This window comes from Homalodisca vitripennis, chromosome 1, assembly GCF_021130785.1.
Source record: "Homalodisca vitripennis isolate AUS2020 chromosome 1, UT_GWSS_2.1, whole genome shotgun sequence".
In the NCBI taxonomy this organism is placed as follows: Eukaryota; Metazoa; Arthropoda; class Insecta; order Hemiptera; family Cicadellidae; genus Homalodisca; species Homalodisca vitripennis.
In genome coordinates this window covers 101,117,835-101,137,991 of record NC_060207.1, presented here as the reverse complement: position 1 = coordinate 101,137,991, position 20,157 = coordinate 101,117,835, and the positions used below count along the sequence as shown (strand labels likewise).

At 33.0% G+C, this 20,157-nt stretch overlaps 1 protein-coding gene across 3 annotated transcripts in view; it reads right to left on the bottom strand.

Moving 5' to 3' along the window:
* Positions 1-19,780, bottom strand: part of LOC124367796 (valacyclovir hydrolase) — a 29,240-nt gene extending 9,460 nt beyond the window's left edge. The window contains exons 1-5 of one of the 3 annotated variants that reach the window (XM_046824916.1): positions 19,664-19,780; positions 17,501-17,697; positions 8,734-8,824; positions 5,347-5,513; positions 2,361-2,382 (exon numbers count right to left, since the gene is read on the bottom strand). In XM_046824916.1, the coding sequence (XP_046680872.1) occupies positions 2,361-2,382; positions 5,347-5,513; positions 8,734-8,824; positions 17,501-17,596 (376 nt within the window). In that variant the 5' untranslated portion in view covers positions 17,597-17,697; positions 19,664-19,780. The other 2 variants (XM_046824924.1, XM_046824932.1) reach the window with 2 other exon arrangements.
* Positions 19,781-20,157: the final 377 nt, after the last annotated feature.

The window sequence follows — 20,157 nt, the reverse complement described above, 5'->3', positions numbered from 1 at the left end:
ATTTAAATATTATGTATTAGAAACACAAAGTGAATGGAAAATTTGGATCATATATAATATATATATATTTCTATAATTCAGTAGAAAAATAGAAAAAAGTACATGTTAGAACTGCCAAGGACCACGCTTGAGAAACAATAAGTAGTTATATCAACATGAAAATAAAACTATTTAATAAATTAACAAAACAAGGATGGATTGATTGTAAATGTAAATAGGCTCAAACGAGTTGTAAGCCAAAGGCTTAAAGACTCTGAATGAATATTTGACTTGTGATATTATTCCCTTAAGTTTTTAATTTTATTTTGTTAACCTTGAGTTAACATTAAATATTAACTTTTATATTTTTAAGATTTTAAGTTATAACCACCTAATTTACACATTTTTAATATTTATACTATTTATTACTGTTACATTGTACACTAGTTTTTAATTGTATATTTTGCTCTTTGTGTTTCTTGTTCAATTTGTGTTTAGGATTTTTTGTCTACCATATATTGCTTTCATTATTACTTAAATAATTTTATATGACTATTCTCTATTATCTAATAGTTTTGTAAGTTCTCATGCCTTTTGCTATGTTCCTGTTAATTTTAAAAGATGTCAATAGTGCTAAAATTATTATTATTTTTTACTCATTACCGCCTAATAGTTTGACAAAATCTATTGTAACTTGTTATGTTGCTTAATGACTGATAAAGATCTTGAATATAGGAAATATAAGGTTTGGAATAAAAAAACGTCACTGAAACTAAAGGTCTTGAAATCAACAAACCATCAGATAAAGAAAATAAATTGTGAGAAGTCTATACTGACTTACTCTCATAGATGTCAACATCCTCCTGTGTAACATAAGCCATGGTAGCCATCAGCACCAGCCGGTGTACACAGGAAGGGAACAAGGCTGCCAGGATGGTACCTGTGATTGCTCCATCACTCCATCCCACCACAGAGTATTGCTGCTTGCCCAGCTTCTGTAAGTTACTTTACTCTCATAGATGTCAACATCCTCCTGTGTAACATAAGCCATGGTAGCCATCAGCACCAGCCGGTGTACACAGGAAGGGAACAAGGCTGCCAGGATGGTACCTGTGATCGCTCCATCACTCCATCCCACCACAGAGTATTGCTGCTTGCCCAGCTTCTGTAAGTTACTTTACTCTCATAGATGTCAACATCCTCCTGTGTAACATAAGCCATGGTAGCCATCAGCACCAGCCGGTGTACACAGGAAGGGAACAAGGCTGCCAGGATGGTACCTGTGATCGCTCCATCACTCCATCCCACCACAGAGTATTGCTGCTTGCCCAGCTTCTGTAAGTTACTTTACTCTCATAGATGTCAACATCCTCCTGTGTAACATAAGCCATGGTAACCATCAGCACCAGCCGGTGTACACAGGAAGGGAACAAGGCTGCCAGGATGGTACCTGTGATCGCTCCATCACTCCATCCCACCACAGAGTATTGCTGCTTGCCCAGCTTCTGTAAGTTACTTTACTCTCATAGATGTCAACATCCTCCTGTGTAACATAAGCCATGGTAGCCATCAGCACCAGCCGGTGTACACAGGAAGGGAACAAGGCTGCCAGGATGGTACCTGTGATCGCTCCATCACTCCATCCCACCACAGAGTATTGCTGCTTATTGCTGCTTGCCCAGCTTCTGTAAGTTACTTTACTCACATAGATGTCAACATCCTCCTGTGTAACTTAAGCCATGGTAGCCATCAGCACCAGCCGGTGTACACAGGAAGGGAACAAGGCTGCCAGGATGGTACCTGTGATCGCTCCATCACTCCATCCCACCACAGAGTATTGCTGCTTGCCCAGCTTCTGTAAGTTACGTTACTCTCATAGATGTCAACATCCTCCTGTGTAACATAAGCCATGGTAACCATCAGCACCAGCCGGTGTACACAGGAAGGGAACAAGGCTGCCAGGATGGTACCTGTGATCGCTCCATCACTCCATCCCACCACAGAGTATTGCTGCTTGCCCAGCTTCTGTAAGTTACGTTACTCTCATAGATGTCAACATCCTCCTGTGTAACATAAGCCATGGTAACCATCAGCACCAGCCGGTGTACACAGGAAGGGAACAAGGCTGCCAGGATGGTACCTGTGATCGCTCCATCACTCCATCCCACCACAGAGTATTGCTGCTTGCCCAGCTTCTGTAAGTTACGTTACTCTCATAGATGTCAACATCCTCCTGTGTAACATAAGCCATGGTAACCATCAGCACCAGCCGGTGTACACAGGAAGGGAACAAGGCTGCCAGGATGGTACCTGTGATCGCTCCATCACTCCATCCCACCACAGAGTATTGCTGCTTGCCCAGCTTCTGTAAGTTACGTTACTCTCATAGATGTCAACATCCTCCTGTGTAACATAAGCCATGGTAACCATCAGCACCAGCCGGTGTACACAGGAAGGGAACAAGGCTGCCAGGATGGTACCTGTGATCGCACCGTCACCCCATCCCACCACAGAGTATTGCTGCTTACCCAGCTTCTGTAAGTTGCTGTCAACAACGGGGGCACTTATGTTTAGGCTAGTCGACTGAGCGCTGAAGCTACAAAGAACAACTCTGTAAGTTACGTTATTCTCATTGACAAGTTACCAGAAATTCTTGCAGGCCTAATATACAGGCCTTGTTTGTTCACAAAAGGGTGTCACTAACTTCTACATTTCAAACAAAAAAAATTCATATAAACATAGTTCGTGCGGCTAAATGAGACATTTCTCAACCTATGTTTATATGAAATTTTGCTGTTTGAAATGAAGAATACTATCACTCACAGAAGTTTGTGACACTCTATCATGAACAACCTGAATAATATTGGTTTGGTTATTTATATTATACAGGAGGGGAACAAGGCTCAGGCACTCCACTCCACCAGAGTATTGCTGCTTGCCCAGCTTCTCTAAGTGACGTTACTTTCATTGACAAGACCACCAGACATTCTTGCAGGTCTAGGTTATAATATTGGTATATATGCTATTTTCTGCATAATTTTCAAAGAAAATATTAATGTAAAAGTGACAATGCTTACACAGCACTTTTTATATAGTACTGACAGTACACAAGAAGGTCTCTCCGGGTACACAGCCTCAAGCTTGCCTTTCGTCTGTTGCATATTGCAGATTGTCAAAAGAAATGTCAATATGACACAAATATATATAAACTAGATACTTTTTATATCAAAGAAGTTGACTAATTACAAGAAGCATTGAAAAGAAATCTGTTTGCAAGTAATCTAGCTGCTCAACAGTCTCATAAACAGATTGAAGCATTCACGTATTCTCAAGCTGTCTACACGTCTTTGTATGGTTTATGATTCATCTGGACACAACAAGATAATTCTTGTGTATCTTGGAGGTATTATTTAAGCAATTATTAGAGTTCAGAATCATGGTTGCATGGTACCGTAACCAGCCGACTTTGGATGTAGAATTTGCGGGTTTAAACTGAAATACATTTAACTTTTAAATACAGTACTGTTACTAACTGTAATGTGTTCAGTAGATTACTAAATATAGAAAGAAATAATGTATACAGTAATATTTTAATGCACTATTAAGTATTGGTCCTGAGACCAGATTCTGCATTACTTCAAAAGAAAGCCTAGTAACTCCTCAGATGATAACAATATGGTTTGTTTGATCGAGGTAGGTAACTCTAACCTGCATTAGATCTCTCCTAATGTCATTTGGCATATCTCCATGCTATCTGATTGGATAGGTTGGGAACAGGGCATCTACTATGCTGTCAACAACGGGGGCACTTATGTTTAGGCTAGTCGACTGAGTGCTGAAGCTACAAAGAACAACTCTGTAAACCAGTCCCTCAAGTACTATTACTGATATCTTTTCTTAATTCCTCCCATCTGGCATACTTGTCTAGGACAACTGCGTTCTACAAGTTCTGCCTTAGAGCCCTATACTCATCCATGATTTCCTCTGAGTTCATGTGTTATTATACTGGTGGTCAGATACCACCAGTATAATGACTCTACAGCGTTTTGCAGAATATAAATTATCATTGTTACCTAATGTTTCTAGAAGAGCATCTTTACCCTTGGTAACAAAATTCATCAGTCTTCAATGACCTTGGAAAAATTCCATCCTTCAGATAGCAGATAGTTAATTTATTGCTGATAGAAAGCTTCAAATAAATGTGGGTAAAATATTTTGTTTTACCATTTATTAGTTTAGATTTATTTATCTAAGAAATGTATAAGCAATGTAGAAATATGTTTTGGAATTGCATTTAGTGAAACAAAAAAAAACAACTTGAGTAAACTGAGTAATCATCACAAACTCTGCTGCCAAGTTTTTGCCACCCACAATGAGTTAATAGTTTTTTATTTTAATTACTTAATTAGACAATACATAAGAACAACATCTAAAATATTCAGTGTACATGTTGAATTGAGGTACCTTATAGTTTTCTTGGTCTCATAGGCTATTAACTATTTTTTTACAATTATTGTTTGGCATTAAATAACTAATTTATTACATGGGTTTTTACTTTCATTTTACTCACAATTACTGTCACAAAAACTTTGCACTTATTTTTATAAATAAGAAGAACAAAACAATTAATTGAGGCTTTTTATGCACGGAGACAAATTTTATTCCTTCTATAATTCCTTATGTACCGTCCATTTCCAACTCAAGCCACAACACTAGACCAATCACAGTAGCCATCTGGCCTGGCACCAAACTATGTTTTGCCCCTTTTGGGACAAAATTTTCATGATCCTCACTGGCCTTCAAACTCAAACTAGATTCATGACTAACAGATAAACCAAAGTATTCTGGAAACAACATGTCTCAAATTCAACATGCTTTATAGACAACCAATAGAATAGAAAACTATTAGTAATAACACATAACAATATAAGTTATAATACTAGTGGTACTGTACTATACTTAGGAATTTTTCAGTGAAGAATAGAATACTTGACTATTGCAAAATTTGTAGCCTACTATTTTTATGTAAGTATAGTTTATCTAATCTGTCCAATTTATAGAATACTAAAAAGATTAATAAAAAACAGTCTTTCACCACTACTCTTCAAATATAATACATGTTTATGTACATATATCCAAACAATCCATCTGATATTTTTATTAATTATCCACTTTCATTCCATACCATCATTTTCACCATATTTGCAATAAATTAATGAGATTAAACTCAAAATTTAGAATATACACAAACTAAAAATTTAAACTATAGCGCCAGTACCAAATTATCCAATCTTAACATCCAAAATTTAGAATAAAAATTGACTGAAAAATAAAACCAAGTAACAGTACCAAAGCATTTAATCTCACCTTCATTAATTTAGCCAGAACCTCTGCATCATTCACATAGAAGTCAGGAATATATTCTCGTTCAGGAGGTCGACTCTTTCCATAACCTATGGGATCCCATGATACCAACGTGTACTTGGTCTTGTCCAGACCACTGAATTGTGGGGCAAAGTCACTTTGCATTGTTCCTGCAGAGACATATGATAATTTTAGACTTTACATGATGTTAACTCTTTGTATTAAGTTGGCTAGTACTGCTATCTACTGAACTTATACTGAAAAGGTAATGGCCGGCAGCGCTGGCCATCTGACCTAGGGAAACAATTCTTGAAACACCATTCCAAAGACAAAGTGTTAAATTGATGAATAAAATTTTAATATACATATTTTATCAACTAATGTATCAAGAAATCTATAACTGATTTTCTTATTCTAAAATATGCTGGAATCATTGAAATTAGTCCTTTACAGATCATTCTAGACTTAACACAGTAAATGAATTAAGAAATAAAAATGTAAATATTTATTGAACAATATGACTTAACACTTTTAATTTATGTGTCAAAATAAAAGACAGTGATATGTTACTGTAATATTGAAAATACATCAAGCAAACAAAACAATAAAAACCTGAACTGACAGAGTTTTTGCATCAGGTAATGCAACAACCTATAAAATGGTTACTTTCGAAACAGCTGTTACGATGACTGCTGACTGATAACGATTACAAAGAAAATCAAACAATACTACAGATCATAGGCTTTCATTTGATGTGAATAACATTAAAAATGAAATAAGATTCATCGATTTTCCGGCTATTGAAACTTTTATTTGTATGTAATTATTAAAACTGACAAAATTTAAAAATGTTGTTATATTAAAACTAATCCATACATAAAAACATAACTGACTACAGTTGCTCCAGAATTAGAACTTTTCAGTGATGATACTCTGAAGTTTCTAAAACAAAAACTTCTATGGCATTTAATGAATTAATTTAATTTTAAATGAATGAAGTTAATTAATTTCGTCAATACCATTAACTGCCGTAAATTTTGATTTTTGCAAATTATTGTAGTTTTATTTTACTATTCAAAGCCAAATAAAGAACGTTCAGTTAAGTTTTATATACAAAAACTTAAGTTTAGAATCTCATCTTTTCGTTAATATATCAAATCTTAGGGTGTAAAATTAAATCATGAGTTAAAGTCAAATAGAATAGGATCATCAGAAATCCTATGGTTGCGACTTCTATAGTTAAAATTTGTTTTCAATTTACAATAACTGTTTTCCATTATTAATGTATGATGTTCATATATTCTTGCCATATTCAGTCATATTGTTTTCATATCTTTAGCTAATTTAACATTGTCCTGGGGTGATGTTATGGGGTGGGAAGTATGTTCTGAGTTTGTAGAATCAGCTATGCTCATTTCTACACTTGCACAGAGTTCTTGAACACTTGTCCTACATAATTTGTTTTGGATTGTTACTTCAACTTTGGGTTTGTTTAAATTCTTCATTCAAACTTTTATTATATAAGAGTTATCCGGATTAAAATGTTCTCTTAAGGTACTATTATCAGCTTCTAATTTTCAGAATTCGGCAAGTTGTTGACAATTCGAACTCCTGCCTGAGAAGGCAAACGCTCGTGAGCTACCGTCCTGTGTCTTCCAGTTCGGTAGTTATCCCTGCCTCTGGTTGCCTCTAGGGGTGGTAAACATGTAAAGTGTCTATCGTAAAAGAGTACCAAGAATACTTGTACCAGGTATTCTCGGTTTGTGGTAACTTGTACTCTCGGGACAGAGGAGTACCCGGTACAAAGTAACAGTTACAATAATCCCGACGTGATGAGTTGCCACAGTAGTGAGTGAGTTGCCGAGCTCTGTCCAATTCTTTTCTGTGTTAGTCTGTTCTCATTCGTTATCACTAAGAAGCAACACCTGTCTGGGAAGTCTGGCGATTTGCGCATTCAAATGTGCAGTTGCCAATTACGGCAAATTAACAAAATTCATGCAATTTAATCTGTGTTAAAAATTAAATGTTTTAAATAGTGATTTAAAAAATTACACGATCAAGATAATGACTAGGAGCTCCATATCATGACCAATGCCAAATTTTGTGAACCACCCGATCAAGAATAAAAGTTAAGATAGTAATTTAAAAACTTTATTTTCATATTATTCTAAAATTAAATACTCAATTACAGTAAACTTGTATCTATCTGTTACAAATATTTAGTCTTAATCGGATCACAATTTTCAAAGTTGCAGTTTTTGTTAAAAAGTACCAAAAACAGATTTTTTTTGTTTCCATCAATATTAAAAGTGGAAGTTACGTTAGTAAACAGTTTTATATTTCAAAACAACAGAAATAAACAAACTAAATTTTAATACAACTCCCATTATTGCAGCTCTATTAGTTAGTTTGTTAGTCAACTTACAAACTTGGTTATCGACATTTTTAGAACTTAGAGTAGATATAGATTTAGAATTGTGATTTAAACTTAACTATTTGGTTAATGTTATGATTAAATTTTGTTTTAGTTAAATACACTTCATATAAACTATATTGGTTGCAGAAAATTGTATTTATTCCTGGTAATTGGTGGTTAGAGTGGTTTTACTATAAGTTTTATCCACTCTGACCTGATCTTTGCCCTATTTTTACTAGTTCAGAAGTTATAAAATAAAGATTTTAGGCCCTAATAATTAAAAAAATTTCATGAGAGATAACCCCAAACACCCTACTGATTTAGGGGGTTTTCTATACTCCCCACTCCTCAGTGTTCTGGATAACCCCCAGAGAAAATTTCTGGGTGCACAACTGCTCATCATAGACAAGTGTTTCATAACAGTACAGAATATTCTAGCTGTTTTGATCTTATTATGATCTCATCAGGAGAGTATAGGAAACAGATTTCTGCATCTATCCCACTTCAAGATTTAAATGGAGCTCAAGAGGAAAGAGTAAATGACTAAGAATATTTAAAGCATTAGTTTGCCCTTCCCACCAATAAAAAAATCTATATTCACTTTGTGAGATGCTACCTAATTTTTGTAGTTATATTTTATACTTTTTTAAATATTAAAACTGGTTCATGTTTCATTTAATTTTGATGAGCTCTGTTATACTTGAGCAACAAAAAAAGAGAGTACTTGAATGTTATATCTTGAAACCATTATGTGTAATGAGGTTAAAGACACGATTCTGATAACTTCGGAGGAGTAATGTAAACTGGAAGGTTAGTATTTCCTCCTAATATGGTTTAGGTTTTAAAATATTTATAACATAACTTGACAAACCTTCAATTTTAAAATTTTGGGAGGGCATTCCCAACCCTCTCATTTCTTTCCTGGGTGTTACTCCATACTAAGTCTAAGTGAGAAAATGCTAACATTCACCTACCCATTGCTCCTGGCAGTAGAAGAATTGTGTGCTTTCCATTCCCCACCACAGCATGATTGATTGTGTATTTGTCAACTTTTGTAGTCTGGTCCTAGAGAAGAGTTTGAATATAAAATATAATCACTTTCCAAGAATGCAGAGCCAACATTTTGTAACAAATACCATAAAGTTATTTCAAGCAATATGCTACAAATTAGAGATCATTATTATTAAATTACAAACTTACGAAAAACAAATAAGTTATTCTGAATACCATTCCAGTTTAATTTTTAAACCTTGAAGTGGCAGTTCAAAATAATCTATACAGGCCATTTTGTATTACCCTTTACTTATAAGGTTTTTTAATAATTCATTTTTATAAATCAAAATCAATTCAAAAAATTGTGTTGAATTTGATAGCATGTATTTCAAAAATTGTTTTTGAGAAAAATATTTTTTAAACTAATGTATTGGATAACAAAAATGGTTTGTTTTTGTACAAATTAATAAAAATCCAGAATAGCCAAATTGTATCTAGTTTCATAACATATATTTAGGGTTTTAAATATTTTGTAGAAAAAAAGTTACATGGTTCAAAAATACAAACAGTGTGCACCAACAATTTATTTTTATCATAGATATGACTTTTTTAATTCAGAAAAATATAGAATAACTATAAAAATTTTTGGGGGCTTATTCAAGTATAAAATACATATATTTTTTAAACCAAAGTATTGGATGACAAAATATTATTTAAAAAAACATCCAAAATAGTAAAACTATTCCAAATTTGATCTATCTTCAGGTTTCATATATATATATAAATATATATATATATATATATATATATATATATATATATATATATGTATGTACATAAATATAATACGTATTTTGTAGAACAAATTTATATAGTTAAAAATGCAAACAGAGTGAACGGACAACTACTTTTTGCTATCATAGGCATGACTGTGTTTTAATTCAGTAAAATATAAAACAAACATTATCATTTTTGGGCACTTATTCAAACACAAAATAACTTCATAATCATTACTAATTATTAATACTAAATAGTTATAAAGTATCTGATTAAAATATAAAGGAATCACTTTAGCCTCTTGAATATTTTAAGACAGCAAGGTAATGGTGATGCCACAACTTAGCTGTTATATGGCTAATAGTAACTGGCCTTGTTGTTATTGTCTATAAGAATTTATAACATTGGTAAATTGTTAAAATTCCTATGAGCAAATCCATCAATAGCATTGAAGAAACATTACATGTTAAAACAAGTCATCAGGTTGGCCATGCTTGTCAGAAGGGAAAGAAAGAAAAAAAAATATTTATTGAAACAGTTACAAAATCCACATAATAGCATCAAATTAGATATGAAATATCTTTGTCAATTAAACATTTATATTAGTTAGCTCTTTTATATATAGATTTAATTAAAAGTCTACTTAAAGTTAGTATTAGAAAATATGATACCTTTATTTTACAATTGGCTATACAACTAACATTATTGGAGCAGAAAATCCTCATCGCTGTAATGGCAACCCTGGAACAGCAACTCATGTAACTGCCACTCAAACACCCGCAGACTACCTTCAATTTTCAGCAAATTCACCAGTAAGTTGAAAAGCCTAGAACCATTTCATACCAACCGTTTCTCATAGTAAGTGGTGTTATGTTTTGGAATTGTGATATTGTTATATTTCATTTTTTTCTTGGGAAATATGGCTTATAAGAGAACCACACACAGAAGATAACAATTGCTCAAACAGCCCTTTTTTAAGTTTAAAGAGCAAACCTGTTCTCACATATTCATATCACCACATCTCTATAACATACCTGAGGTAGGGGTAAATTAGCACATAATACCAAACCTAAGAAACCTTTCGTGTCCAGAGTTAAAGAAACTGTTTTGAAGATAAAAAACTCCGGAGTTACCTTTTTGCATACTGGTTCAATGTGATCTGTAAATAGTTTTTGTCAATGTAATATGTAATTTCATATGTACTTCGCCTGGTAAAATAGGACATTCTTTACTTTTACTTTTAATTTTTTTTAATTTCCAAGAAATTTCATGAAAGAAGACGGATTGATAAGTGAATCAGTAATGAAACAAGAAAAGTTGTGAGCATGACTATATTACTCATATTACATTAATTTGTTTTGTAATTGTTTACTACAAGAAGATTTAAAAAAAACTATTGAAGTAAGATATTTCATCGTACATTAGCAAGTTCTGGCCAACTGTTATATGTTAATGATAGACAGGCATAGACACACACAAACACAACTTATGTCTCATTATTGTTACTAGACTAGACGGTAGTGATCATGCTCAGGTCCGCTCCCAGTTATTACGTCAGCTATACCAACTCCCAGCCTATGGTCCATGACCAGCACTTAAGATACAGTACATGAATCAATCAACATTTTTTATTGCCATAAAATAAAGATCATTGACAAAGTCTCATTACAGCTTTCATTATAAATATAGGAAAGTCAGTTATAAAACTTATATTAATTATATCTCAAGTTACGCAAACATAAACCACAATACTCAAATACAGCCAGTAGCATTGGGTAATTTAAAATAAAATGTTTTTTAATCGGAAGAACTCGTCCAGTGCATAAAATGAGTTATCTAACAGCCATATATAAAATTTATTCAAAAATATTTTTTTATTGTACTTTAGGACTAAGGGTAACAAATGGTTGTATACCCTCAGTGTAATAACAGAATGGCTTTCAAGAGTTTTGCTCAATCTATTAAAATTAATAGATGCAGCATTTTTATTCCTGATATTGTGTGAGTGTATTAGACTGCTAGGCTTTACTAATTGAAGATTTTGAAAGAAATATTTCATAAGATCAAAAAGATTCAGGTTTGTTATGGTCTGAATTTTACAAATAGTAAAAAGAGGTCTACAATGTTCAAGTGGCTGTGAGTTAGTAATAATTCTTATAGATTTTTTTGAAGGATAAGAATGTTATTAATTTTACTTTCATTGCCCCAGACTACTAGTCCATACCTTATAATGGATTGAAAAAAGGCAAAATAAGCCGTTCTCACATAATTTGTATTAACATAGAGTGTAAGCCGTCTGAGAGATAAATCACTCTAGATAACTTAGTTGAAAGATAATTAATATGGGCATTTCAATTTAAATTTCTGTCACTAATGATTCCCAAGAATTTAGCACGATTAGATAGATTGCTTTGAGAGTTTACAGATTTTCGTAAACTGAACAGGATATTTTGAGTTTTTAGATACATTTAGATGGAAACCATTGTTTTTAAACCAGCTTGAAGCTTCCAATAAAGTATTTTGTGTTAAGAGTGTTTAGTTCCTCAATGCTATTGCCTGTATTTAAAAATTTTGAGTCCTCTGCATACAAGATTGTTGTGGCAGAGAATGACGGCAAGTCATTAATACAGACCAAGAATAGCACTTAACACAGAAAAACTGGTGGTTGGTCTTTTCTTTGGTTTAAAGAAAGCCTTAGACCTAATGGATATTAACTTATTTTTTGTGAAGCTTGATAGCAGAAGAACCCAGTCCATTAAAATAACTTATGTATATAAGAACAATTGCATTACATGCAATTACATAACTTTTCATCTGCTGTCATTCTTAAAGGAGTTTCACAAGTGTCAATCCTTGGACCTGTGCTGTTTCTTTTATTTATTAATAACCTTCCTTTTCAAGTATCAAATGAGGGGCATTGATACTAGATTAATGGTAGGGTTTATCAGCCCTGTGTGCCGTGGTAAGCCATGCCACTGAAGTCCCTGTACACCAACACGCCCTGTGGAATCCTATTTGTCAATGTGCATGTTATCTATCTTACATGATATCTTAAACGATGATCTACAAAAAATGTCTCTTGCATTTTTCTGTAAAGTCAACCGTTTTCGGGCTAGAGCGCTAAGAAAGCGACTACATTATGATGATGCACTCGTTTCCGCACCACCTTTGAGGTAAAATGCAAGGCGCGTTTATTTCTTTACATGGTTTCTCCTGTAGGCATAATCCATGATCTGTAATAAGTTTTTTTTTAATTTTATGCTCAATAATTATTTATTTGTACATTGAGAAATAGGGGGGGGGGGATTTTTTTGTATATACTTTTCTTTTATATTCATTCGTTGTCGATATCCTCAATTTCAACTTCATAAAAAGTTGCTGACAAAACATTTAGTGGACTAATTGCTGTATTTAAATCAACAACTTCATCATTTTCTTTGGACTCTTCGTTTAAGCATGACTGACCACGACAATGTCTACAAGCTTTAAAACATCTCAATCCAATTGTTTTACATCCACATTTGCCGCCACAGCCATTTGTACAATTACAAAAGATTGTGTTTAGTAGATCATCGGGTGCTGGTGGCAATAAAGTTGTTATTGACTTCATAATCCTTCATTGCTGTCAATTGATGCATTCAAAATTTTTCTGAGATCAACTTAAGAACAAACAGTACAAAATCTAATGTCATCAACTTTTGTCTCCGACAAAATGAAGATGTAAGCCACCCGGCAGTTTTTGTAGAAAATGAGCTCTTAGAGAATACTGACTCTACCAAGTTCCTAGGGATGTACCTCGACAAAGGTTTAACCTGGAACAATCATGTGGACTATATCTGTGCTCGTGTTACTTCAGGCATCTACGTCCTGCGTAACCTTGCCAACTATTGTTCACAGTCTTAAGAATGGCTTATTTTAGCCTGATTTATCCATACCTGACATATGGTTTAAGACTTCGGGGCAGCTGTGCCAAATACAATCTAGTAAGAGTATTCAGACTACAAAAAAAAGCTGTCAGAATAATTTCCCAATTAAACATCAGAGAGTCGTGCAGGGATGCTTTCAGGGAGCTCGAATTGCTGACTCTGCCCTGCCTCTTGATATTGGAGGTTGCCCTGTATTGTCAATCGAAATGTGTTCTTATTTGGGGTAGTGACATTCACTCTTACGAAACTAGAGGCAAAGAGAGTTACTGTGCAAAAAAGCATAGGACGGTGGCTTTCAAACGCTTTCTCAATTGGCTCCCTGACGGGTCTTATACAATTGGATAATTTAAACCAGTTTAAAGCTCTTCTGAAGCGCCTACTGGTGTCGAATGCGTTTTATTCTGTCGAAGAGTTCATGGCTGGCTGCTGGGAGAATTGGAATCAAAATTTACATAAAAATTCATTAGTTAGAGCCCGAGTCTTATGTTGAATGAATGTTGGTATGAATGGGCAAGAGATGTATATTTGAATGAGTATTGTAAGTATGAATGTGTAAAGTAGGGATTTTTTACTAATAACTTAAACCTGACTAGTAATGCAATGTCTTATTGCCAAAATGCAATAAAAGAATTATTATTATTATTATAGACCAAAGAAAAGACCAACCGTCAGTTTATCTGTGTTAAGTGCTTTCAGAAAAGCAAGCCACTTGGACCTTAAGGAGGTTGGTCGGTTCTAAAGTAGAGTGTTTCCCTTGGAAAGGGCAGTTGACCTTCAGATACATCCAACGGGCAGGTAATTAGATTACTTGATTTTAAATTGGTTTACCGAAAATAAGAATCCAGTTAGATTAAAAACAGTACTCTTGGGTAGAACGGTTAGCCCTCAGGTAGGTATGGCAGTCTGGTAGTTAAGTTGGTGATTTTTTATTACTTTACACCAAATTGTTGGTTACCCCTCACCCAAAATTTCCCACCTTGTTCCCTAGTTTGTTGATGTTGTCAAGGCTAATTAATGATAAGGTCATTCCATATTAATCAACATAGGGTATAAACCTGACCACCTCAGAATTTGATGAAATTTGTTATAAAGATTGTCCCCATATAGATTAGGGAAATTGCCAAATTTTTTCTACATATCTCACACATATTCACAGTTATAATACTTATGTAAAGTTTCTCAAAATCTACAAAAAGAAAAGCGCAGCCAACACATTTTGAAATCACCATAGATTTTCTCCAATTGAGCTAAAAATATAGGAGTGATGCCATTTTATTCAGTTTTAAATGCTCTTTCTTTTGGTGTTCCCATTAGCCTCCCACTTTGATATTTTGAGAATCACCAAAAGCATAAACTATTTATATAAAACAAATAAATTTGTATTAATTAATTAATTTAAATTTTTTTTAATTTTTAATAGATTTACTGTTTGAGAAAATCAAAATTTTGATTATTAAAAAAATAATATTTTATAACAAAGTGTTGTAGATAAAAAGAAAGAGCATTTAAACCTGAATAAAATGACACCACTCCCTTATGGGTGGTGACATGTATACATCAATTAGGAGAAAAGCTATAATTATTTCAAAAGTGTTGGTTGCATTGTTTTGTTTGGATTTAGAGAATCTTTACATAGCTAGACATATAACATTGAAACCATTTGCGATATTTGGAAGGAATTAGGCAATTTTCCTAATCTATATGAAGAAAACCTTCATACAAAGTTCTGAGTTGGTCAAATAAAGTTCTTTATACGTGTTGATTTTTTTGACCTGATAATAAGTTAAATATCAGTTATTATTAATTTTTCTGTACTTTTTAATACTTTCTTCACAAAATTATTCATGGTAAAAATGACAGTTAGAATACTCAGAAGTATGTTATCATTGAAGATGATGATTTTGGATTGTGTAGTGGCTGTCCCTAAGCCAATATTTATAGTGTTATTTTTAGCCTAGACTATACAAAAATACAACATTGGTATTATTCAAACATCTTTCATGAGAGCTAACATTACAGTACGCTGCTTTGATAGAATAAGATATGAGTAGAGTATGATAAGCAGACCTGGTTTTTTATATTGATATTGCAAATGATATTACTAAATTGTAACCATCTGTATATCCAACCAATACTCATTAATAAATTTGAAGGGTAGGGTCCAATAAGCGGACCCGGTTTTTTATATCGACATTGGCAAACGATATTACTTAATCATAACCATCGATATAATCAATCGATACTGATGAATTATTTTTAACAACTTAAATAATCTATATGAACAGCTGTAAACACTTTCAAATAATACAATTAAGGTAATATTTTAAATTTCACGTAACATTGTGTATTAAAATGGCCGTCAATCTTAGAAAGCTTCACGAAATTGCTTTAAAAGACGATAAAATATGTTTTTTATGGCTTCAGGATGTTGGGTTAGTACCTAAGAATCCATTATGTGATATTTGTGGAAAGGTAACAAATGTAACTGTCAGAGGAGCTAACATGGTCGTCTTCAGATGCAAAAAAAGAAGGTAATGGTGGACACAACTTTAGTAAAAACGTTTTCGTTCTGTTTCATTTAGTTAAAGTTATGAGTTTCCCTGATTTTGGTTATGTTCATTTATTATTTGTTATCATTAAATTCACATTTTAATTTAAACATAATATGATTGTTATTACTTTTATATCGATTGATAGTCTATGATTCGATATGCGAATATTAGGTATCGATGATTATATTCTTCGATATAAAAAACCGGGTCCGCTTATTGGACCGTACCCAATTTGAAATTTATTAACTTATATCATCTGTAAACACTTTTTACAGATAGTGAATAATACTTTACTTTTTGATAAGTGACTTTTTCAAATTCAAAATAACAGTCAATTTAATGAAATTGCTTTAAAGATGATAAAATGTGTTTTTCTTGACTTCAAGATGTTGGCGTGGTGCAGAAAAATCCATTATGTGAAAAACCATAGCCACAGACATCTGGAAGGCATATTTTGGGTTGAGTGAATGGTTTTGTGCATTTACCGTCAATGGTAGTCACAACTTTTGACCTAGTCACTAGTGCGGGTAGACTTTAATGAGCGGCCTACACTCGTAATTTGGTTTTTTTTTATCCAATGGTTTGATATTTTTATCCAAAGGAATAATGCAGTTACAATTTACTTAACTTAGCATATGATTTATACTTATTAGTTATAGTAATTTTAATGTAAACAATAAACAGCAAGAAGTAACTAATATTTTAAGGCTTTGAAAATGGCGATGAATATGAGGAAAATATGTGAGATATTTCACACAAGTGACAAGATTTGTTTCAGTGGCTCCAAACTGTGGTTTTGGCTCCTGGTAACCCATGAGGAGAATTCTTTCCCCCATTTCACAAAAGGGGTTACTCATTGATGAGCTGGGCAAGTTATAAATATTGTAAAGTTTCTTGAATATCTCAATCTAGGCCATAGTTGGCGATTTTGTTTTGTAAATTTAGTGTTAAATTTATGTTTTTAAAATTGTAATGTAGGAGATTCTTCTTGTTACAGTAATTTATTATAACTCTTATTATGTACGATTTTTACACATCAAAATTGGAGATCGATTTTTTTGATAAAAACAATGGAATAACAAGTGTAGGTCGCTTATTAAAGTCTTCCCACTGGTGCTATTACCCAGATTCAAAAGCTCATGGTAGGCTATGAAACAAAGTTTAAAAAGCGGCACACTATCTGACCTGCTTGAAGTTCATTTCTGTCAGTATGTGTACAGGAGAGGTATAGTTCCATACAACTTTCCCTTTCCTGTTCTAATTTGTTTGATTGATCCTTATGGTTACTTTATTTAATTATATTGACATTGTGTATATTAAACTAATTATTTTAATTTCAAACACGATTGTTATTATAGGTAGCTCATATCAATTGATAGTCTCATAGTTAATATTCGGATATTATGCATCGATGTTTATAGTAACTGATTAAAAAATCCGGGTCAGCTTATCGTACTCTGTCCAATATAATGATTATATGTAACATAGCTTACTATCATCTCAGAAGAGGCTTTCCTTATCGGGATTGTGACAAATGGCAATGTCTTTATACTGAATTTGTAACTATGTAGCACTCTATTACAAATCATAATGAAGTAAGAGTGTAAATCTTTACTTCAAAATTTAAAATAATTTATTTTATAACTTATTTAAAACATAACCTACAAACTACTTTGATAATATCACTATTCGCTGTGGCTATATGGCCGGCTACCGTCTGTAGATTAGACAGACGGGCAATGGGTGGTGACGTCAACCGTGACGTAACGGAAAGGGCGCCAACAACTGTCACCTTTACACCACTGCCTTAGAAATATAAAAAACACAATTTGTAGACTATTTTATTAATTGCATATTATGCGTTTGGTAACGTATTGAACGGTAATGTAATAAAAGTGTACGCTTAAATAAATTAAAAAGAAGAAATATATAACTAAAAATTAACCATGTACCAGAATCTACACTTCGTAGTTTATTAAGATATAGTTTTGTTTCTCGCAATTTTACTGGAATGTTTCAATTAATAGTCATTAAGAGAAATCATAATTAATTATAAATAATTTTTGTCATATTAAATATGTATGTCATTTAATAGCATAAAATAACTGGAAACATTTGTTTTAGGCTTATGTACTAATAACACTCAAATGGTTATGATTTCATTGTATATTGTATGTAAGTGGTAAGAGGGAAATTAGTCTCTCATCTTGAGATATTTGAAAATTCTTCCCATTTACCGATTAAAAATAGTTTTATTATTAATCAATCACTTAATGTATTATCGGAACTTTAGCAGGACTGTAAGTTCTTATAGAAGGGATCTTGGTACAGTTTAAAAGTATATAGCATACAGTGTACATCACTACATAACTTTTCTATTGTTTTTCGGCAAAATACTGTCAGTTATACAAACGTCTGGATGAGTCAAACAGATGTAAAGTAACACTTAAACTTGAACTTGAAATGTTATACATCAATGTATAATTCTCATTCATTGTTATAAAAACACAGGGATGTGTCATTACGATAACAGATAGGATTATCTAGAAAAGTTGGCATCTTACACGAAAGAATTTATTGAGCTGATGACTTACCATAAAAAGAAGCCTGAATATGTTCATTAAGATGTGACTGGCCAAAAACGGAAAATTGCGTTAAAGCAATAACAGTCTAGAGAAAGTTATAAGAGTTGTATACGACATCTCAACGAAACAACTGATGGCATCTCACACCCAGCACAACTGTCGTAGATCTAATGCATTTAAGTGGATGATACAGACAGTTCTTTTTCATTACGACAATCCCTTCCGCTTTCCCATTTACTGTACAATAAATTTCGGGGACTGATGTTTCCTCAAGCTCAAAATTCTTATTTAACCAAAAACGATCATGAAAATTCCTAAAATTGACTCTAAATATGAAACTTGAATTATTAATTATAATTAGGAGAGGCAAACTAAAATAAACCCGTAGAATGCATTATAAGAAAATTATTAAAATGGAATTAACTGAGAACTTACAATATTTATTAACTTTCAAAAAATGAGTAAAAATAAGTAATTTCACTTAATAGAGTTGTAAGAGGGATTGGACGTAAGTCACCAATGCGGTATAATGCTGTTACTAAAATGTGACAAATAGGTCTTTGTAAGCATCCAAATTAAATATTTAGTTTATAAAGTTTGCATGATAATGTTTACACGGATCAATACTGTGCACTTTATAACCAAAGGATAAGATCACTGTATATTTCTAAAGATTTTACAATTTTATACGTAGGCTACTTGTAATTTAATTTTTTGTTGGTATTCACACTTATGGAGTTTAATCACAACTATGAAGTTTGGTGCACAATATTGAGTAACTATATTTAGGGTATAGACCTATTTCATGAAATATAGTTCTTCATGAAATGCAAAATTGTTCTCGAATCACTTATTCTTAATTGAATATGGTCCGTATTTTCTTTATTAATTGATAAAAGTTTTCAAGTGTTCAAAAGAACTAAACATTCTACAACCCGCCCATTTTAATAACAATGCACAGTGCTAGAGCTACTTCAAAACCTTTGGCGTCACAGTCTGTGACGTCATAGTCGTTCCCGTTCTTTGAAACCAAGACCGGTGACTGGGCATATAGCCACTCCGATCACTATTATGTGATAGGTTACACAGCTGTTTTCAACGAGCTTCTCACGCAGCAGCAAAACTGGGTGATCACAACCGGTGGAGAGAAAGAGTGGGGGCAGAGCCGAGCAGTACCGATAAATCCCGAAAATTTGTCAACACTGGTCAGAGCCAAGCAGTTCCGACAAACCCTGAACGTGCGGCTGATAGCGACCTCAGTTCGGAACGGTTCTGACTTCTATTATCTATTACGAATTAATGAGTCGTTTTATATCCGAACATATCTGCAAAACATAGAAATTATATCGAATTAATTATATTAATATTGAACTTTCTTTATAACTCCAAAGACACTTTACAAAATGTGAGATGGTGCACAACGAATAAAGTGTCACAACTTCATCATATTTTGCATATAGGCTTAAAACGACGGTAAATATATATTTTTTTTGTGCTATTGGAAAGCTATTCAAATTAATAGGGCAAAAGCAAGATATTATAATGTGGAGTCCTTAATTGGTAGT